At 58.0% G+C, this 21,302-nt stretch overlaps 3 protein-coding genes across 8 annotated transcripts in view; 1 reads left to right on the top strand and 2 right to left on the bottom strand.

The window, feature by feature from the left end:
- Positions 1 to 3,504, bottom strand: part of CDC42SE1 (CDC42 small effector 1) — a 4,743-nt gene extending 1,239 nt beyond the window's left edge. The window contains exons 1-3 of one of the 4 annotated variants that reach the window (XM_042020956.1): positions 3,153 to 3,504; positions 638 to 800; positions 451 to 561 (exon numbers count right to left, since the gene is read on the bottom strand). In XM_042020956.1, coding sequence (XP_041876890.1) covers positions 451 to 561; positions 638 to 691 — 165 coding nt within the window. In that variant the 5' untranslated portion in view covers positions 692 to 800; positions 3,153 to 3,504. Of the gene's footprint in view, positions 1 to 450; positions 562 to 637; positions 801 to 1,428; positions 1,553 to 2,309; positions 2,414 to 2,474; positions 2,568 to 3,152 lie in introns of those variants that run through there. The other 3 variants (XM_042020954.1, XM_042020957.1, XM_042020955.1) reach the window with 3 other exon arrangements.
- Positions 3,505 to 5,719: 2,215 nt separating this feature from the next.
- MLLT11 (MLLT11 transcription factor 7 cofactor) lies at positions 5,720 to 9,150 on the top strand. Its single transcript, XM_042020959.1, has 2 exons — positions 5,720 to 5,919; positions 7,392 to 9,150. The coding sequence occupies exon 2, from the start codon at positions 7,399 to 7,401 to the stop codon at positions 7,657 to 7,659; it is 261 nt and encodes an 86-aa protein (XP_041876893.1). The 5' UTR covers positions 5,720 to 5,919; positions 7,392 to 7,398; the 3' UTR covers positions 7,660 to 9,150.
- A 7,165-nt stretch (positions 9,151 to 16,315) lies between these two features.
- SEMA6C (semaphorin 6C) overlaps positions 16,316 to 21,302 on the bottom strand; it is a 7,098-nt gene continuing 2,111 nt past the window's right edge. For all 3 annotated transcript variants that reach the window (XM_042020950.1, XM_042020951.1, XM_042020949.1), the window contains 12 exons: positions 21,202 to 21,292; positions 20,989 to 21,111; positions 20,673 to 20,761; positions 20,188 to 20,405; positions 19,895 to 20,020; positions 19,665 to 19,820; positions 19,161 to 19,388; positions 18,736 to 18,882; positions 18,390 to 18,467; positions 18,238 to 18,293; positions 17,974 to 18,021; positions 16,316 to 17,541 (listed from right to left, as the gene is read on the bottom strand). In XM_042020950.1, the coding sequence (XP_041876884.1) occupies positions 16,754 to 17,541; positions 17,974 to 18,021; positions 18,238 to 18,293; positions 18,390 to 18,467; positions 18,736 to 18,882; positions 19,161 to 19,388; positions 19,665 to 19,820; positions 19,895 to 20,020; positions 20,188 to 20,405; positions 20,673 to 20,761; positions 20,989 to 21,111; positions 21,202 to 21,292 (2,148 nt within the window). In that variant the 3' untranslated portion in view covers positions 16,316 to 16,753. The remainder of the gene's footprint in view (positions 17,542 to 17,973; positions 18,022 to 18,237; positions 18,294 to 18,389; positions 18,468 to 18,735; positions 18,883 to 19,160; positions 19,389 to 19,664; positions 19,821 to 19,894; positions 20,021 to 20,187; positions 20,406 to 20,672; positions 20,762 to 20,988; positions 21,112 to 21,201; positions 21,293 to 21,302) is intronic.

Raw genomic sequence — 21,302 nt, 5'->3', positions numbered from 1 at the left:
CAACACCCATCAGCCAACCCTGAGAGCCAGCACCCCAAAACAACACCTGGCACCCAACTGTGAGACCCAGCACCTCAAAACCAACACCCATCAGCCATCCCTGAGAGCCAGCACCCCAAAATAACACCTGGCACCCAACTGTGAGACCCAGCACCTCAAAAGCAACATCCATCAGCCATCCCTGAGAGCCAGCACCCCAAAATAACACCTGGCACCCAACTGTGAGACCCAGCACCTCAAAACCAACACCCATCAGCCATCCCTGAGAGCCAGCACCCCAAAACAACACCTCTAAAGCAACACCCATCATCCAACTGTGGGATTCCACCACCCCAAAACCAACACCTACCACCCCAAAAACACCACCTGTCACCCAACCCAGGGACCCAACACCGAGCCTCAGCCCCCCACCCGAGCCCCCCCACCCCGCCCACAGCAGCGTGGGGGTACCATGGGCAGCCCCTCTCCCGCGGCCATGTCTCCAGAGCCGATGTGCGTCAGGTGGACGAAGTTCATGGGCTCCCCAATCATGGAGCGGTCGATCCGTCTCCTCCTCTTCTTCTGCAAGGTGATGAAGGCCGTCAGTCCCCGCTGACCCCACGCCCTTCCCCGAAATGGCTGCACTGGAGGTACTCACGGGCTGGGGCTTCTCCACGACGCAGCAGCCCAGCTTGTGCCAGAAGTCGCTCATGCTCGCGGTGGTGGCAGCCAGCGTCCCCCCGTGCTGGCACAGCTGCCGGGACCCCCGCGCAGGGTCACTCCATGGGCACACCTGGGGGCACCTGGTCGGGGTGGCGCAGCTGTGGAGAGGAGCAGCTGGCTGTGAGTGGGAAGGGAGGGTGATGCTTTCAGGCCTCACCTCCCCAAATTAATGCCAGAGCAACTTTCCATCAACCAACAAAAGCCAGAGACCCCCCAGCAGACCCCTGGGGTCACACACAGACCACACAAGGGGACACCTGTCACCGCAAAGAGATTCCCCAGGGATCACACAGAGGTGCACCAGGGACCCTGGGCATCACACAGAGACCCCCCCAGAGCTGTCTCCATGGCCAGGGCTGGATGGGGCCCCGAGCTTTGTCCCCCGCCCCGGGGCAGGACACAGCTGAAGGATGCTGCGGCAGGATGGGGGGGAGGATGGAGGCAGCCATGGCAAATCCCAACTCCCTGAGCCAGGCAGCTATAAATATCCCGGCCTTTCCGAAAAGGGGCCGGAGGTTGAGCTCTTCCGCTTCAGCTTGAAGAGCAGGCGGGGGAGAAATAAACAGGAGCTGCTGGGATTTTACCCCAAACTCCCACGGTCCTGCCTGGGGTAGGCAAGGGGGTGTGGAAAGGGGGGTTCACCCCCAAAAATGGGGGCTTCCCCTTATGCCAAGGAGAGACGACTCCCTTGCCGCAAAAGCACCCGGCGGCACGCAGGGAACTCACCCGCCCACGCGGGGCCGTGGCCTGAGCACAGCCCTGGATCAGCCACGGGAGAGTCCCCACGGCCCAGCCGAGCCGCGGCACGGCCGATGGGTGCCGGACCCCAGCACACCGGCAAACAGGAAAAGTTCCTTCCTCTGCCCCTGCGCCGGCGACGCCGGATGGACCAAAGTCCGGCCCGCACTTCCTGCTCCTGGCAGGGAGGAGCGGGGCCGCGGGGGCAGCCCCCCAAAACCGGGGGGCTCCGAGCTCAGCCTCGGCACTGCCCCATCCACGGCCTCCTCAGGATCTGGCCCCAAGGACCCTACGGAATGACCCTACAACCGGGCATTCCCAATGGCATTGGGGCCCGTGGGGGTGGGTGCCCACTGTGCCGCTGCCCCCACTTGCCAGCCTGGCACAAGCAGAGGAGCCCCCCGTGCCCCCCGCCCGGTCTCCGTGCCCCAGCAGCCCCTTCCTCGAGCGCGGCCGCTGAGAACGGGCAGGTACTGACACGTCCCGGTTGGTGCACACCGGCTCCGTGCCCACGCCGTGCCCCGGCACCCCCCGGGCAAACCCGGCCTCTCCCTCCGGCTGCGGGGCAGAGGAGAGGGCTGCGTTTTCTTCCCAGCCTGATTTCCTTAGGAAACACGGCTGCCGGAGCCGGCCCCGCCGTAGCGCTGGGATCCGGCGGTGCAGCGGAAAGGCCTTGCTGGGGAGGTACCCCCGAAATTCAGCGCTGCAACCGCTCCCGGAGCTTCCGTGGGGAGCCCCGAGAGCGAGCTCAGCCTCGTACGAGCCACCAGTGAATCCCCGTGGAAACCTCCAGGGCTTCTCACGGCCACCATCCCCTGCCCGGACCCCTCCGGCCCCCAAATCCCCTCCGGCACCCGCCAGGGCCTCACGTCCTCGCAAAGGGCGACGGCGGGGCCGGCTCCGGCTGCTGCCCCGGCTCCGGGCGGTTCTTGTCGGGTCCCACGGGCTGCAGGCGCCCCGATCCCCCGCTCTGGGGGGCCCCCCGCACACCCTCAGCCCAACCCTGCGAGGAGCCGTGTCCGGGCTCAGCCCACCTTCGGTGGCCCCGGGCAGGGCGGCTTTGGGCCCGGCCCGTGCCGGCATAGGCAAAATGACTTCCCGGTTGGGAAACCACCGCTCGGCTCTGCGTCACCGGCGGGCTCCGGGCAGGGGGGGCCAGCACTGGGGGTCACCCACTCCAAGGGTACCCGCTGGGGTCTTCCGAAGTTCGGAAAGGAGGCCAGCGTGTGGGGACAGGGGTGGACCGGGTGAGAGTCCTGGGGTGCCCCGGCTGCGGGCCCGGGACCCCCGGGATGGGGCGGCAGAGGGGAGGTGAACCTCCTTGGCGTGGGACGGTCCCGGCTGCGACCCCCGGGGCAACGGCTGCTGACATGGTGGGGACCCCCGGAGCTCCGTGGAGTTAGGGGATCCCAGCGGGGCTTGGGACCCCGGGGGCCCTGGTAGGGTTGGGAGATCCTGGTATGTTTGGTGGGAGACCTTGGGACCCCGGTGGTGCCGGTGGGGTTGGGGGGTCCCGGCAGCGCTGGGGATCCCGGGAGGACTCCCCGGTTGCACCAGCGGGCTGCAAGGGGGGTCGTCCCGCCGCCCCCCTGCCGTTCCGGTGCCGATCCCGGTGCGCTCTCCGCCTTCCTACGGCGGTTCCGGGGGCCCTTCCGCGGGGTTGCACCCCCCGGGGGGGGGGCCGGTTCCCGTCCCGGTGGCGGCCCCATTACCTGTCCCGGCGCGGGAGCGGGTCCCGGTGCTGGCGTCCGGCTCGTAGCCCCAGGCGTGGCTCGGGAGTCCAGGTCCCGGTCCCGGTCTCAGTGTCAGGCTCGCAGCGGCCCCAAGCGTGGCCCAGGAGTGCAAGTCCCGATCCCTGTGCGAGTCCCGGTGCCGGTGCCCCGCTCGCAACCTCAGGCGTGGCTCGGGGGTCCTGGTCCCGGTGCGGGTCTCGGTGCCGGTGCCCCGCTCGCACCCCAGGCGTGGCCGGGAGGTGCCGGTGCGGATGGCGGTGCCGGTGCCGGTGCCCCGCTCGCAGCCCCAGGCGTGGCCCGGTGCGGACGCGGCGCAGCTCCCGCCGCCCGGCGCGGCTCGGCCCGGCCCGGCCCCGGCACAGCGCCCTCCCTGGGCACCGCCGGCACTGCGGGGCTGGGGGTCCCCGGAGTCCGGGTAGGGCTGGGGGGCTCTGGGTCCCGCTAGGAATTGGGGTCCCCAAAGTCCCCGCATGGGGACTGAGAGCTGGAGATTCCCGGGGCCCCAGAAGGGCTGGGGGATCCCGGTAGGAATGGGAGTGTCTGGGGTCCTAGAAGGACTGGGGGTTCTTGGGGTCCTGTTAAGACTGGGGGTCCCCAGCTGGGGGTGGAGGGGCTTGGGATTTCCAGGAGCTGGTGTTTGGGGGAATCCCAGGGGACCAGGTAGGGCTGGGGGTGCCCGGCAAGACTGGGGGTCCCCAGCAAGTGCCGGTTACGCTCCCATTTGCCCTGGAGCCTTATGTCCGGTTTTCCCATGGATACACCAGAGCCCTTGCGGCACCCAAAGGTGTGGGAACCCCCGGACGACCCTGCAGCCGGTGTTGAGTGGTTTCACCATTTCCAGCTGGGTGCCCTTCCTCTTGCACAACATCTGGTGGGGTGTTGCCACCACCACAGTCCTGCCATTGCCACTGCCTTGGTCCTGCCACCACCGCCCTGGCACCACTGTCACCACCATGGTCCTGTCATTGCCACCACCACTGCCACGGTCCTGCCACAGCTGCTGACACAATCCCGTGGCTCCAGCCACTGGCCAAAGTGGACCGTGGCCTCTGGGGTGTTCCCTCCTGCAGGTCCCCATCCCACCTGGAGGGTCCCACATAGGAGACGCCCCTGTGTGAGCCCCAGAGTGTCCCTTCCCGTGTCAGCCCCCAAATCCCAACCATCCCCACTGCTCCCACTCCAGAAATCCTGAACAAGGCAGCACTGTCCCCACTCAGTCGGGTCTCTGTCCCACGCCTGTCCCCAGCCATCGGGTGGCCCTGGCTGATAATACCCCAAGTGTTCGTGACCTCATTTCAGCTGAAGAGCCCCTTTTATTTTTTGGTGTTTGTGCTGCCAGAGGACATTGTCCCACTTGCAGCCCTCCCAAAATCGTAAAGCCCAGAGCGGTGCCCTCATTGCTATGTCCCCTTGGGGGTTCAGTCCCAGGTCCCTGCTCAGAGAAGGACATCACAGTCTTTGGGTTGTCGTGTGTGAGCAGGTGACAGAGACCCTGAAGAGCAAGGAGACGGGTGACATGCAGCTCCATATGAAGTCGCTCAGCCAAACTGCACCCCATGGCCTGGGGGACCCCCAAAAACACAGCAGCTCAACCCCTTGGAAGGATCAACATCCTCCAAAGGGCCCCCAGTTGGAATTTTCCCTGTGCCGGGTGCTGGAGGGGCCAAACTGAGACCAAGGGTCTATTTTGGAGCAGGGAACATGGGATCCTCTTTGCCCATGACAGTGCTGGGAGGAGGAGGAGGAGGAGGCAGAAATAGCCTGGCTGAAAGCCGAGCACTGGCAGAACTGCTTGGCACCATCAGAAATGAGCTGCACACAGTGAACAGGGAGGAAAAGGGAGGGAAAAAAAAACCCCTAAAACCCCAAAAGAATGTTGATCTCAGGCAAAGCCCAGGGAGAGGAAGGCGAGGGCTGCCCTCAGCCTCTCAGGTGTGAGGATCTGGCCCGTGCCCCTCAAAAAAGGGTGTTTGGGGTCTCAGTGGTGCTGGGGCAGGGAGATTCCCTGGTCTGAGGGGTTGCATGGGGTTTTCTTTGCTGCCCCTCTGACACAGCAGCAGCTGTGGGGGAAAGTAGGGTGTGAGGTGCCCCCACACTGGTTTGAAGCCTCCCCTCAGCCCTGGCAGTGATAGCAGTTTTTGGTGTCTCCCTCTATTTCTAGCTCCATGTCTGGCTTCAGCCACAAAGCTGGGATATTTTTGCCGCGTGGCCTCAGGACCAAACACCCTCAGCCTCAGATAAAAAAAAAAAAAAAAAAAACAACAACCAATTTTTCAGGGTTTTTTGAACCAAATTTCCCTGTGTTTGACCTGCACAGTGCCCTCCCAAGGTTTGGGGTTACCACAGCACCCCATCTCTTCACACGCAGGTAAAAGAAATATTCCCCAGCTCCTTGCCGACTGAAAATTCCCCGTTATTCCCCCCCAAAAGCACTGAAGCCGAAGGCTTCAGGAGCGAATTGGGAATTGCTGCAGGTTTCATACATCCTCATCTTGGGGGTCCAGCGCGCAGCATCCTCCACCCCGCGCCTCCGCCCCTGCCGTCCTCCCCCTCCCTGGCGCGGGTGGGAGCCGCTGACTCATCTGCCATCATCATCCTCCCCCCACGAGGAAGGGCAGTTCGAGGGGCTGCATTGCAGACCCAGCCGCGCCAGCAGACAGACAAAAGCGACGCTGCACCGCCCGCGGCTTCCCGGCACAAAGAGCCCGGCCGGCATCGAGCTCACCCATCCGTCCACCCTCCGCAGGTAAGGGATGCGAGCCGGGGAGGATGCACAGCTAGAGGATGCTTTTTCTTTTGGAAGAGGTTTGGGCGAAGGAGGGTGTTGGAGTTTCTTTTTGAGGTGGGAAATAAGCCACGGCCAGCGGGGATTAAGTGGATAAAAGTGGTTTTGCTTCCCTGAGATGAGCAGAGCACAGTGATCCTGTGGGAAATGCTCCTTTTTAGGGGTGACACGCGACACAAGAGGATTTTTTCCCCCCATATTCATTCCCTTTTACTGGATATTTGGTTATTTTACTTGTCACTAAACTCTCTTTTCCCTTCTCTTGTCACTAAACTCCAATTTTTCACCTTTTGAGGCTTAAAAATCCAAGTCCGCAACACCCATCACCATTAATAATTCTCTGCTGTTGTGCAGCAAAAAACCCATGGATAGATCCCTAGGGATGGACCCCCAGGGATAAATTCCCAGGGAAGAGACTATTTTAAAGTCATGTGGCTCGGTTTACCCTGAGGGAGTGACACAGGAGCCTTTCATAGGCTCTGAGTGACATCCAGAACCTTAAATTTAGCAGCTGATCAGCCCTCATCGCACAGACAGGGCATGATCCAAAGTATGCCTGAATCATCCTCGAGAATTCTGATTTCCGAGATTTAAGACAAGGGAATCAGCAGGAAAATGAGGATGTTTTGGGTTAGTCTGGTATTTTCCCCACCTCCGATGCCAAACGAGGAGGTGAATGACATAATCCTGCCAGGGAGAAGCCAGGCAGTGACTCAGCTCCTGCCGCGGAAGGAGCCGATCCACGTCTTGTCCTGCTCTTTCCCAATTTTTTGGCGGATCGGGGTGGGGCTGCAGGGGGAATTCTGCAGCAGGGATGGATGGATGGCACGGCAGGGATGGGTGGGGTGTGGTGGGAATGCCGGGCGAGGCTTCTTCCAGCCCTTTCTAGAGGGTTCGGTCATGGGAGGGAGGGATGGGGTGGGATCAGGAGGAGGGGGCTGCACAGGGACTCCCCCCCCCTCACTGCCCATTCCATAGGGATTCGGCACAGGGAAAGGGAGACACGTGCGTGCAGGTTGTGGAAAAAGAGTTCATCTGGATGCTGCTCCCCCACCTCTGCTCCCCAGTGCTGGCAGGATGGATTTCAGGAGGATAATCCCCACCCTGTCCTTCCCTGCCGTGCTGTTTGGGTGGGGAAACTGAGGCACAGGGTGACAAGTCCCTTGGGCCCCCTCCAAATTATGCTGCAGAGAAGGGCCGTGGCCAAGGCAGTGGATAAAACTCTGGCAGAGCTCAAGCCTGCGGTTAGACCCAGCCTAGAGTCAAACCTCCACGATCCCACCCTCTCCTACCCCATCAACTCCTTTTTGGGGATTATCCTATGCGATAGGGTCGACATGGCAACACCTGAGATTTTTGGCCACTTTGGGGCAATTCCTGTGTGTTTGGTAGAGCTTTTCTCTTCCTCTTCTTTCCCCTCACCCCTTTCACAGCCTGAAAATGCTGGACACCATCAGCAGCCAGTACGACTCCTTCATCTACTGGAGGATGCCGATCCCACGGCTGGACGTGGCCGAGCTGGAGGGGCTGGGGCTCGGAGATATGGCCCTCTACAAGCCCAAGGGAGGCCTGGGCAAGCTTGGTGACCGGGACAGCCAGGACCTCTCCCAGGAAGAGGACAGTCTGCTGCAGTTCAACAGCTTTAACTTCTGGCGAGCTCCCATTGCCAGCATCAGCTCCTTAGATTTCGATTTAATTTAAAGCCCTTCCTGCCTCTCCTCACCCCGCCGCTCTCTCCCTTTCCGCCGGGCATGCCAGGATTTGGTTTTGTTGTCAGTTTGGAGGCTGTTGGGTTGGTTTGTTGGTGGTTTTCTTTTTGGTTTCTGGGCAGTTTTGCCATTGCTCATTCACTCAGCAGTTCACTGTGGCCTTGACGGTGATGGGCTCCCCGAAAATCTCCAACCCCTCTCCACCTTCTCCCCCTTTTCCTCTCCAGGAATCACAACGGTGCGAGTGGGGGGTAACAGTGCCAGGGGCAAAGATGATGGGAGGGGGCAGAAATAGCTCCCCTGACTGCCCCTCTCTGTTGCCAGAGGGTTGGGGAGGTGCCACCGCCCCTTGTCAAGCTGTCCCCGCCCTGTGTGACAATTTCTCAGCTCATTTCTCATGTGCTTTTTTAAGAAACTCATTTGTGCAAATGGGGCGCCGGAGGAGCAATGGGAATCGCCCTGGTTTTGCAGAAAGCATCGACTCTCTGCACTCCCCTGGCCCAATTTCTCAAAAATCTGCTTCGTCCCTTAACCTTCCCCTCAGGAATGCAAGGTGGAAGAGGCAGGGATGTGCCCAAGATATCAGCACAAACCTATTTCTTGAGAAAAATAATCACTTTGAGCCTTGTGGTATGAACCCAAGCTGGAAAAATTACGTCCAGGAGGGTAAATAGACATGGAACTGCTCTGACCTTGCTTGGTGGGGTCAAGGCTGGGTGTTCATCGCCCCAAATTTGATTTTTTTTCATCCTTTTTTTATGCCCCACGTGGTTTATTCGCGGTGCAACTCCTGACCGGGACAGACACCAGGTACATTGTGGGGTCTGGAAGGCTGATGGGGCAGAGCTGAAAGATAAGAAGGAGAATTTAGTTTGATCTTACCCCCAAATGAAAATATTTCAAGTTTTCCACCCGCTTAATCAATCCCTTGAAAAACAACAACAAGCAATGCTGCATTCATTCGAGTGGAAGCCTTGAGTTTTCTCCGGGGAGATTTTCACCTGCTGAGGTTTATTTCTGAGCATCATCTCAAAATGGGGGGAAAAACCCAACCTGGAATAATTTTTGGCTTTTAAACAGGTTTCCCCACCCCCCCATCCCCAAGATTGTTTTCTGGGATTGGTTTGTCTTGTTGAATGTGCTTTTTTTTTGGGTTTGATTGGGGTGAAGTGATGTGGAGCATCCCAAAATCATCCTGAGAGCTGGGGGGTATGTGGCTGGGGGCAGGCTGAGGCAGTACTTAAAAAGTGCCAGAAATAGGCAAAAATTGGGAAAAATCTGCATTCTGCTATGAAAATGGGATGCAACTCTCCTGTAACCTCCAGAAATAATCAAGTTTGCTGATATTGAACCATCTGTGTAAAACCAGAGGTGAAAAATGTAAACTCTCCTCTGCAGAGCTGTTTGACTTCCGTGTTCCCAGCTGGGAAAACCTGCAGAAGTATTTATTATGAAAGTTTAAATAAAATCAGTTAAAAACATACACATTCCTGTGGACATGTAGACTGACATCAAGCTCTTTGGCATTAAATTGTCTTAAATTTCTTTACGGTGAGCTTAGAATTCACCCCTACGTCTTTGCACATGCTGTGGAGGTCTTAAGCATGGAAAAACTAAGCCTAAAGGATTATTTTAAGCACATTAAGGATATTATCTACACTTCAACTTTTCCAAGCCCCACAGTAAAACACCTCAGAGAAGAAAGAGGCCCCAGAGTTTCAAATTTACCTCAAAAAAAGGGCATTTTGGACAAGTCGGGGCAACCAAGGCAGAAACACAACTTGTAAAGGGGGGTTTGGCAGCCTGAGGGGAGCTCAATCCTGGACTGGAACACACTCAGAGGGGACAGATACGCTCAAACTACTGAAATACACACACAAATAGCGATATATTTACAGACACGCATTATCAAAACTCTACAATAAACACACAAACCCCCACACCTCAGTGAGGGGCCGCCGCCATTTTATACTTGGCGCCAAAACGCCCCTGCCGGATCTAACTCCAGGGGCGTCTCACGGCGCTTCACTCCACTGACTGATGTCCTTCCGCCAGAGGAAAACATTCCCATGCCAGGCCTCTCCCGACGGCCCCAGGGCGGGGAGAACGGCGCAGAAAAGAAGGAGAAATTTCCACCTTCCCCACAGTTCCCGCTGCGGCAGAGCGAGTGGAGGAGCAGCCCGATCTGTCTCCGTCGCCTCAAGGGACTCTTTTGCTACCGATCCTGTATCCTTCCGCTCACCCGGGCTCGCTGCCGGGGCCGCCATTTTGTGAGGCCACGGCGGGAGGGGCGGGGGCAGCGACGGGGGCGGGGCAGCCGCGGGCCGGGGAGGGGGCGAGCTCCGTGAGTGGGGCTGGGGCTGAGGGGGGCTTCAGGGATCCGTGTGAGGGGTTTCAGGGACCCTCGTGAGGGGAGGGGCTGGGGAACCCTCAGAGAGGAGCGATCTTGGGGGTCTGAGGAGGGAGGACCCCTATGAGGCGTTCAGAGGACTCCCAGGGAAGGAGGGGCCTGGGCGACCCTCTGAGAGGGGCGATCTTAGGGGTCTGAGGATGGGGGACACCCATGAGGGGTTCAGAGGACTGCCAGTGGGGAAGGGGCTGGAGGAGCCTCTGAGGGTCTGAGGAGGGGGGACGCTCACCCAGAGAACAAATCCCATCGCCAACACTGTGGCTCCCATCTTCATTCTTACACCGGGGCAAGTTCTCAATCTCTTCCCTTCAGCAAACGCCAAAACCACCTCAGGTAAGGTTTTACGGGACCTCGAGTGTGAAAATCTTGGGGGGGGGGGGGGAAAAACCCAACCCTAGGATTGCTCACCAGTAGAGGGCAGATGGGTATTTAGGAAAGGAAAAGTGCTGACATGTAGCCAAACACCCCCAGCTGCTGCTTCCTGGCCCAGAATGTTTTCACCAGGCGAGCTAAAGGAGGAGGATCCTACAAGTGGTGTTAATAAAGGTGGTTCCAGTGTGAGTGGCTACTCACTGTGCTGCGCTCGGCTGTGGGCCTGCGCCAGGTCTGGAGAAAATGGGTTTGGCTGATTGCAATAGAGGAATAATGAGAATTCCTGCCTGCGCCAAATCCTGAGCGTGGAACGCTTTGCTTTGCTCTTTATTGCCAGCGTTGAGTGTTTTGCTCTGTGTAAATGTTGAGTAAGGAAATTCCTGGCTAAGCAGGTCTAAGGGATGTGTAGATTACTCCTTATTTATTCTGTCCCATGTTAGGTGGAAATAAATAGGTTTCCAGTTGTTCCTCGAGCCTTATATTGCCAGGGGAAACACATTTAATTTGATTCTGAGTGCAAATTCTTTTTGAGTAATCCCAATTTTTCTAACAACTCATAAAGTGAATGCTGTGTATTTGGGGAAACCCAGATTGTTGGTTCTCTGCAGTCTTGAGGCTACTGAAAAGTTTTAGGAACCTTTTTTGGCCTCATCCTGCAAACACTTCTTCATGTGAGTAATTCTTTGGTTAAGTGGGGCTGTTCACCTGCATGAATGTTTGCTTAGTAATTAGGGAGTGCTTTTGAAATCCTAGATCCTGACATTCCCACCCGGACCTCTCTGCCTGTGCCTGGCCACAGCAACACTCCAGCCCTGCTCTCAAAGCTTTCAGAGCCTTGAAGCTCTGAAAATCCCTAATTTAAAGGGGAAAAAAATGGTCCAAAGTGTTCCTGGCACAGATCTTCAGTCGAGGATATTCCACTAACACAGAGGGGACTAAAACTGAGGATTTTTGTACCCTGGATGATGCTCAGGGTCTGCAGATAGATCTGGCTCTAATCCCCTTTCCCAGTGCCCCAATATCCGCCCTCCACGTGTGACTGCCCTGAAACACCCCAGGATTTTCCCTCTGTGACACTTCCAGCGTCAGGAAGGGCTCAGGAACAGCCGTGTCTCCTGCTCTGGGAGGTGGGTTTTGTATTTCCCACGAGACGGCATCAGCAGCCACCTTAATTTTAACAAAACCATCCAATTTAACACTTCCAGATAAAGATTTTTTTCTTGTCTCCCTTCTGTTTTTAAATGGGAGCAAGGATCTTTAGCTGGGCTGAGGGAATGTGGTTACAAGGTGCTGAAAACTCTATGCTTGGGCTGTTTTCACCTGCCAACACAAGTATTCTATGAAAGAAACGTGACAAACTTGCTAAATCAGGTTTAAAAAAAGAGAGAAAAAACAGATTGCAAGGGTTAAATGAGAAGAACTTTAGGTGAACTTCCCTCTGTATGCCCATAACCTGTTGATCTACGCCAGTGCTGAGGAACAGAATCTCTTTTTTTTCCCTTTTATAGAGGAATTGTGGGCTCTCTGCACTGAGCTTGCGCCCATTTAGGTAATTTCCTGTCCCATTCTTACAGAGTCTGCGTTGAATAGGAACTACTATGGTGAATTGGAGGAAGAAACATTGTTTTTGGGGCTGAGAAAGCTTGTTTATCTCATTTCAGTCAATATCACATTGCAGTGAGCCTGCTTTTCCCGTCACTGAACCCGAGAGGGGAGGAGGAAAGGACCAGAATGTGGAAATCCCTGTGGCCAAACTGGGCAGCAAAGGCTGGTAAGGGCCTTGTGTGATCCAGGAACTCAGGCCAGACCTGGACCTGGAAACTTCCCTGGCTGAGGAAGAGCCTGGGTGCTGTTAATTCCCTCCCAACAGCCAACAGATGAAAACCTGTCAAATTTGGTTAATTCCAGCCTGTATCTTGCGAGGAAATTTAAGAGATGGAAGTCAAATGGCTTTATTTTAGGGTAAGGGAGGATGATAAATATTTGGATTAATTTGGGTGATTTTTTTTGGTTTAATCCCAGTTCAAACTTAATTAAAGAAACAGTGATGGATACCAATAGAAATAACTTAATTTTTATTAAACTTTAAACTGACCACTGTGTCTGACATTGCCATATGTTACCCTTGATGTGCTTTAACAGTTATTTTAAAAAATGAATAATGAAACTGGAAACCCACTGCTGCAGAAATGGATCGACTTTAACACACAAACCTGGATAAATAGTTCAGAGTGAAATTGTCTCAAATGTTTCCTGTCCCCATGTTTTGAGGCTCTGATAACTTTTTTGCTTACAGAAAGGTTTGTGTTGTTTTATTTAAGTCATCTTTTATGCTGTGTTCGACCTTTAATTAACTTTGGATTTAGGAATTTGACAAAGTGGAAGTTTATCTAATCCCCTCGCTTTGCAATTCCGTTCTCTTCCCCACAGCTAAGCATTTTTTTCTGGAGTCTAGAGACAAGTAATTTAAATTCTTGAAAGTGCTGGTGCCACACCACTGATTCCTTGACCTGTAGTCCTCAAGTGTTTTTCCTCTCTGGCACCCAGCACAGGTCAGGTCCCAGTTTCCTGCACTGGGAGCAGGATGCAGCCAAGGGAAGGGGCAGGGAAGGAAGTTTTGCAGAGCCAGGGCTGCTTAACTGCTGCCTCCAGCTCCAGAGGTTTTAATTTGTGTGCTGGTCCTTATTAATGTGCACAAAATAAAACTATTAAGGCTGGAAAAGACCTCCAAGATCATCAATCCAACCTTCAAATGGATTTGATGATCTTGGAGGTTGTTTGAACCTTCAAACCACGCTGGGTTTACCCTGAACCCTTTGTTTTGCTGAGCTTTAGTGGCGTTATTTTCTTTCTCCTAGTCAGACCTACTGTATTCCCACATTGTTCTCCATAATCCCAGGAGTCTCAAGCCACACGCTCGAGCTTTTCCCCTTCAGTTTCTATTCAAGGAAGAGAGAAGGAAACCCTGACTCTTTTCACTGGTGTTTGCTTTATTTGCCAAGGTAAGAGGGAGGAAGAGATGGAAGCAGAGGCCGTGGATTGTGCCATGCAAAGTGCCACTGTCCCCAGAGCCACCTGCCCCTGCCAGCCCCAGGGCAGGGTGGGCAGCAAGGTGAGGAGCAGCCGGATTCAATTCCAAAAGGAAAACATTCCAGCTGCCTGTGACCCTGTGGAGCTCATGGGATCAGGAGAGCTGAGTGTCCGTGGGGCTTCTGTCAGCACCAGTGATTCTGTGCTGCTTAAACCACGCTGGAATATTTTGGGTTTTTCCTGAAAACCCAACTCTCTCAGGAGGAGAAATGCCAAGTTGGCCATTGTCTCTTTGGCAGCCGGGCAGAGACTGTTCCTTTATCCTGTGGGGAAACGTCCCGGTGTGGCAGTAAATCATCCAACTGATGAAACTCCAACCTGTTATTCCATCATTTATCTAAAACTTCATACTGTGCCATTAATATCAGCCTCAGCCCACCTTGTCCTCTCATTAAACTGCCCGGGGCACTGTAATCTCATTATTTTATGAGACAGATACAAATGGTGTTCAGTAAAGCAGGGCACAGCTCCAGAGCTCTGTTTTGTTTCCTCAAGGGATGTCATTCCCCAGCCTTGCCTACTACCGCCAATTCTTCCAGCGTGTCCCAGGGATACTTGATTATTTGGATTAACTTCGGGGCAGGAAAAGAGGATTAGGAAGCAGAGCCGCTCTTTAACGTGCACACGGAGACGGGTTACATCAGTTCTGTCTGTTTACAGACTTGCCCTGCTGAAAAACAATTTTCTAAAGCTGTTAATTATTCTGAATTATTTGCCAAATTACTACAAATCATTCCTGGCTTGGGACCCACCAGGAAGACAAAGGGGGAACTGTTTAGGTGGTGCTACCTTCAGTCGCTCACATGAACTTTCTCCTCCCTGCTTGGCCAAATTCTGCCTTTCCAAAGCAAAAACTCATGTTTACAGATTTAAAATATTTAGTCTCTGGAAATTTGCAGCTCTTAAAGCTGCTTGGGAGCTTAGGCACGGGAATTATCCAGGAGAGCTTTCTGTTCTTCTCCTTCACCTCGTCTGGGCTACAAGTTCCATTACTGAGGCATCAAAATGCTACTTTTTTTTTTCCTCAAATGGTTTGGGTTTTTTTTTTTTTTTTTAAGATGCAAATTTTTGGCTTTGGATTCTGTCAGCCCCATTGGGGTGAAACCCTCAGGTATTTCAGACTCGGAATTGTCTCCTCCTAAGAGGCAAGGAGTGGAGCAAAGTGTGGATGACTCCAAGGAGCACAAAGCTGGATACTCCTGGTGGGAATTTCGCCGTGCTCTGAGCTGTGCTGGGGGTGGGGGCTCTGCCAAAGCCCCTCAGAGCAAAGCTTATTTTGGGATGTCAATACCTGCATTGTTGGGAATGGGAAGAAATCCCACCGTGCCAAAGTGGCTGGATTAGTGCTGAGCTGCCTGGGAATTCCAGCCTTGTGCAAGGACCTGCAAATCCCAGGGACCGGGATCTGGAATGGCAACAAAAATATTCTCTTGGGGTGTTGCTTTAAACGTTTTCAGAGGTGTGGAAGGGATTTTTCCCTTTTATCCATGTTTTTCTTCTCCCAAAATTGTTCATTTTTGGATTAAGGCAACGTTGAATGTTTGTCACATGGAGCATCTCACGCTCTCAGGGAAAGACATCCTTCACCCGTTTGTTTCAGGAACAATTTGGGGGAGATTTTCATCAAACCACCCAAAGGAATCATAAAAAATTCCTTGATTTTACAATATTTAGGCAGATATTCTACTTCCCACACTGGCCAGTGGTGTAAACTGCTGGCACATGGAAATCCAGACGTGACAGCCTGGGAGTCTGGTTGTCTTTGGAGATACGAACATCACTTTTTTAAACTAAATTTTCTATTTTTTAAAGAACTAAAATGTTTTTTAATATGCAGCTGATCTGTATTGTGCCTTCCCCACTGCCACGCTCAGTTATTGCCATCCTTCTCCCCAAAACAGGTGATTTTGCAAAAAAATCCCTTCAGCTGGGAAAAAAACCTTCCCCTTTAGAAGAGGAAATGAAAAATAAAAAGTTCATGGGGCTCATGGGAACTGGTTTGGGTTATTTTTGGAGGAAATAAAGCTGAGAATGTTGTCACCTTTTGGAGGGGAATGCCCTGATTTAATTTCTGGAAGTATCCATGTATCAAAGCTGACCAAAACCGAGGAGGATTTGATCTTTGCCTGGAATTCAAACCCGGCTGCATCCCCAGCTCTTCCACAGAAAAACACCAGCAGCTTTTGAAGCCAAAACCAGCATTTTTTTGGTCAGTAAATTCCCTCCCACAGGAACCCAGGCCGGGCTCTGCCGCGTCAGGGCTTTTCCTGCCCGCGCCTCCTCCGGCCTCGCGCCGTTCCTGAGCCTGGGATCGCATCCATGCCTGTGTGGGCTGCAGAACCCTGTCTGTCTGCCCTCTCATTAGCACGGTGTGGGGTTAATTAACACCCGTTGGGTTAATTAGACACGTGCTTCCCTCCTGTTCGAAGTAACCAGCTCTGAGTGGTTTCTGTTATCCCAAATGGGTGCGGATCTGGTTGGGATGAGAGGAGGAGGTCACAGAAACCCCAATTCCATCCTCTGCAGACACCCACGAAGGGGGATAACAAACCTGGGGAGTCAGGCTGAGCGTGGGGTACCCTCCCTTCCACTCCCCACCCCCTTCTTGAGGCCAAATCTAATTATTTGATTCATCTGGACTTCTATCACGTTGTTCTGATCACTGGAAAAATTAGGGACAGATTATCTGAGTGCTGGGACAAGAACACAATGGCTTTGTCCCCCCTTCTCTACCAAGGGAAAATGGTTTGGAATGCAGAAATTTCAACATCTACGCTCATTTTTTGTTCTGTATTTTTTATTAAAATCCTGCGCCACTGTTGCGGTGCCCTGGCCCAGCCCTGGTCCTACACAGTAGGATGGGCTGGACCACGGGTCCCCCTTCCTGGTGTTCCCAAGGTGGGTGATGGCAACTCCCATCCCCCTCCCCGAACAGAAAATAAATTAGAAAGAATTAAAAAAAAAAAAAGCAAAACCAGGGGGATTGGAGACATGGAGACCTTGTCACTGCAGTCTGGGGACACGGGGACCCCTGTCACCTCTGGGGTGTCTGCTGGGAGACACAGGGACCCCCACCACCCTGCTGGGGGCTGTCCTGGTGACATGGGGACCCTCACGGCTCTACAGGGAGCTGGTGCAGTGGCGACCCTGCCCCCCAAGGACGGTGACACCTCGAAGCCCCCCGGCTGCAGTTGGGGGATGTCCCGGGAGGAGCTCAGGGCCGCCCCGGGGCCGTGGGCAGCAGCAGCGGCTTGGGGAGCGTGGGGGGCTTCATGGACAGGGAGCGCTCCAGGGTGCCGGGCCGGGGTGCCCAGGGTGTCCCCCCCGGTGTCCCCAGCGAGTGCATGCGGGTGAGGCCCCGCGGCGGCCCGGGGGGACTCACGGGGGTCCCCCCCAGCGAGTGGCTCTGTGCCAGCGGCCGCCGCGGGGCCGGGGGGCTATCGGGGGGCACGTCCAGGCGCACCGGGGCTCGGTCGTGGGGGGCGAAGAGCGACCCGGGCCCCGCGGCGCGCGGCTGCACCCGGTTGGCGAAGGACCCGGTGCCCGGAGGGGTCACGGGCCACCCCGAGCCCCCCGAGCTCCCGTGCAGCCGCTGCAGCAGCTCCTCCAGAGACGCCTTGACCGGGGGTCCCGGCCCGGGGGGCTCCGGGCAGCCCACGGGGCCCAGCGGGACGGAGTGACCGCGCCGGAGCTCCCGCTCGCGGGGTGCCCGGGCCGGGGGCAGCGCGGGGGGCTCGGGGCACGGCGGCTCGGGGGCGTCCCGCAAGGCGCCGGCCCCGCCCTGGGGCGGCAGCGCGGGGTAGAGGCGGGGGACGGGCGGCTGGGCCGGGGTCCGCGGGGCGCAGGGCGGCTCCGAGGGGGTCTTGGGCACGGCGGGGCGCTGGCAGCAGATGGCCACCAGCCCGCTGGCCAGGGCCCCCAGGACGAAGGCGCCCAGCACGCAGCCCACGAGCACCGGTACCGGCACCGTCGCTGCGGCCCCCGGCCCGGGGTGCCGCACCTCTGCGGGACCACCCGTCAGCCCAGAGGCAATGGAAGGTCCGGTACCCCCCCGCCCAGAGCCCCCCACTCACACTCCTGGGGTTCCCCCTCCCAGAGTCCTTCCGTCCCTGGGGTGCCACTCCCATCCCTGGGGTCCTTCCTTGTCCCTATGGTCCACCCTCATCCCTCTCCTGTTCCTGGAGTCCCTCCTGGTCACTGGGGTCCCCCCACCCCAGGGTCTTTCTCCTTCCCTGGGGTCCCTCTCCTGTCCCTGGGGCTCTCATGTTTGTCTCTGGAGTCCTCCCGACGCCTCAGTCCCCCCCCAGTCTGTGCAGTCCCCCCTCCCCAGTCCCTGGGGTCTCTCCTGCTCCCTGGGATCCCTCTCTCACCCCTGGGACACCCCTCCCTGGTCCCCGGGGTCCCTCCCCAGAGTACCCAGACAATGTCACTGACCATGGACCACATCCCCATCCTCGTCGCCATCCCCTGCAGCCGTTGCCCCTGTGAGAGCAGAACGGGTCAGGCCAGGTTCCCCCACGTCCCTTGGAGCCCACCCGTGTCCCCTCCACATCCACCCCATCCTCCAGCATCACCCACATGTGGCCAGGGCCACCCCAGTGTCACCCTGGTACCACCTGCACCCCCTATGACCTCGTGTCTACAGAAATCCCCAAATATTCCCATGTTCCCAGTGTCCCCCATGTTCCCCCACTTCACCTTGGCAGCTCCCACTGATCCCGAGGGATCCCTCCACGTCCTGCTGGAAGCCGCTCCTGGGGCACACAGAGGGGACATCACCCTCGGTCCCCGGTGTGTCCCCGCACGGGGCAGGGCCCCACGAGGTCACAGGGGACGTGAGGGACACTCACGGAAGGTCCTCGGAGAAGGGGACGCAGCCCTTGGAGGGCAGCCAGACACAATAGGGGTCCCGGGCAGCCAGGCAGCTCCTGCGGGGACACGGGGATGGAGCTGCCATCGCACATCCCTGTGCCCCCATGCTGTGCCCGTGTGTGCCCCTGTCCCCTCCCATGCCCTCGTGCCCTTGGACACTTCCATGACCTTGCACATCCTTGTGCCCCCGTGCCTTTGCACACTCCCGTGTCTTCATCCCTCGCACGCTCCCACTCTCGCACACTCCCCTCCCTTTGCGGGGAAGGATGGCAATAACATTCCCATTCCCCCACACCCCCCGTGCCCCCTCACGGCCCCACTCACCCTCGGCAGGAGCCGTGGCGGGCACAGCGGCTCAGGGGCAGCCGCACCAGGCACCCGGCGAAGGCCACGAGGAGCTCCCGGCCCGGCAGGTGCAGCTCCAGCCCCAGCACCCGGCTGGGGACCCCGGCCCCCCGCGGGCCCCGGCACCTGCGCCCGACAGCACCGGGGTCAGCGCAGCCCACCCTGGCACCCCAAACACCACCAGCCCCCACAGTGCCCAGAACCACCCCCCGCCGCCTCCCCAAACACCCCCCAGCACCCCCAACCCCTCAGTGCCCACCAGGTGCCCAGCACTCCCAGTACCCGTGGCCCCCACAAGCCCCCCAGTCCCACAGTGCCCACAACTCCCCAGCCCCCTCCAGCATCTATAAGCCCCCCCAGACCCCCAGACCCCAGCCCTGAGGCACCCCATGCCTGCCCCTCACCGCCCGGGGTCGTAGAGGCTGATCTCCTCCAGCAGCAGTGTCTTGGCACCGCTGTCCCCCAGCTCTCGGGTGTCCCCCGGTGCTGGGGTGGCCCCAGGGGTCTGGGTGGCCTCGGGGCGCTGTGAAGCTGCCAGGACCTTCAGCACTCGCCCGTCCTCGGCGCCCAGGAACAGCACGGTCTGGTTGCCGCGGGGCCCCGCGCCCGTGTCCACGGCCAGCTGGGTCAGCCTGTGGCAGGACACGGCCTCGCACACCCAGGCTGCGGCCGGGCTTTGCACGCCCTTGCACGGGAGCTTCCCGCACCCTCACGTAGCCCCGCACACCCTTCACAAGAGCCGAGGACCATCCCCACCCCGCAGCACCCACACAACCAACTGCACCCTCAGCCCCTGCCCACCCTGAACCTACTCACACGAGCCATTCCCTGTCCCCCAGGCTACTCCATCCACGAGTCCATCCCAACCCCGAGGCCACCCTGTCCCCGAGGCCACCCTGTCGCTGCACCTGGTGCCGGTGCGGGTGAAGAGGGGCCGCCCGCCCGCGGGGCCCACGGCGCCGTGCAGCAGCGGGTGCTCCTTGGCGAACACCAGCGTCTCGTCAGGGAAGTCCCCGGAGGTGACAACACCGGCAGCAGGTCCCATCCCGGCGCAACAGCCCGGCCTGCGGCACAGCCGGTGTGGGGACGCGGTGTCTGCGGCACCCCGGGGACGTCCCGCTGTAGGGTGGGGGGCTACCTGGGCTGAGGGACCTTGTCCTCGGGCACTGGGGTCCAGGTGGCCCCTCGGGGCTCAGCGAAGGGACCCTCGAACGAGCGCTCCACATCTGCCAGGTAGAAGGCGCAGACGGCCGAGCCGGGGATGCTGCGGTGACAGGAAGGCTTTGGTTTGACCAAGGCTCCTGTGTGTCCCAGCTGTGTCCCCATGCTCTGTTTCCCTGTGTGTGTGTGTGTCCCTGTGTCCCCGTGTCTCCATGGGAGTCCACCCCCCCATGTCCCCCTGGGCAACCCCCTCCCCACGTCCCCACCTGCCTGTTGGGTTGGGTGCCAAAGAGGGCGAGCACAGCGGGGCGCCCGTGCAGGGTCTGGGGGGGTGTCACGGCCTCCAGGACATCGAAGTAGAAGACGGTGTCCCCAGGGACGGAGCACTGCAGCCGCACCTTCAGGAAGGACGTCCAGCGCCGCTCCAGCACCCGCGGGGACCCGCCGCGGTCATTGCGGCACACGCGTGCCACCCGCGCCACCAACACCTGCACGGGAAGCCGGGTCAGCACCTGGACACCTGGGGTCAGCACCTGGACACCTGGGGTCAGCACCTGGACACTTGTGTGGACCTGTGGGCGTTGGCACCTGGGCATCCCCGGGCATCGTTGCTGACCCCCAGGCACCTCAGGCTGGCACCCAGGGGCCACCCATGGGCCTGACACCCTGTGAGGGGGTCAGGAGTCTCCCCTGCCTTGACCCCAGGGTGGGGGACCCCTGCGTGCCCCCCCTGTGCCTCCCATCCCCGCACCCACCTTTCCCAGGGCGCTGAGCTCCACTGCCACCTCCCTGAAGAAGAAGTAGACGTAGGGGCCGTAGGGCAGCACCTGGACAAAGTGGGGCTCTGGGGGGGCCAGGGGAGGTCGGAGGAACCATCAGCCCCCGCCACCTCCTGTCCTTGTCCCCCACCCCTGCACCTTGCCCCCCTCTACGGCCCCATGGCCCTGTACCCCCAGATTGCAGCCCCATAACCCTCGACCTCATCCCCACATCCCCCTGCCCCTCTCTGTCACACCCCCGCACCCCTGTACCCCCCATCCCACCCCCACAGACCCCCCCACTTTGGGGTACCCTGCAGCCAGCGGGAGCTGTATTTGAGGGTGCGCAGGGGGACCCGCCCGGGGCTCAGGCTGCGGTAGATCACGGCATCACTCGCCTGGAAATCGGCCACCGTGGCCGAGTACAGGCTGCCATCTGCGGGGGGGGGGGGGGGGGGGACACACACAGGTCACCGCTGTGCCCCCCCGGCCACCCCCGTGTCCCCCCCGCCTGCCCAGCACCCACCGACAAAGAGGGCGACGATGCTTTGCTTGGCATCGAAGGGGCACCGGGCCTGGCCACTGACCTCGTCACCCTGCCGTGCCAGGCTGCTCACCTGGGGGGGG

Source organism: Corvus kubaryi, unplaced genomic scaffold (assembly GCF_017639235.1).
Source record: "Corvus kubaryi isolate FWS band 111438036 unplaced genomic scaffold, C.kubaryi_AGA036_p1.0 37066, whole genome shotgun sequence".
NCBI lineage: Eukaryota > Metazoa > Chordata > Aves > Passeriformes > Corvidae > Corvus > Corvus kubaryi.
This window is presented reverse-complemented; position numbering and strand designations above follow the sequence as displayed.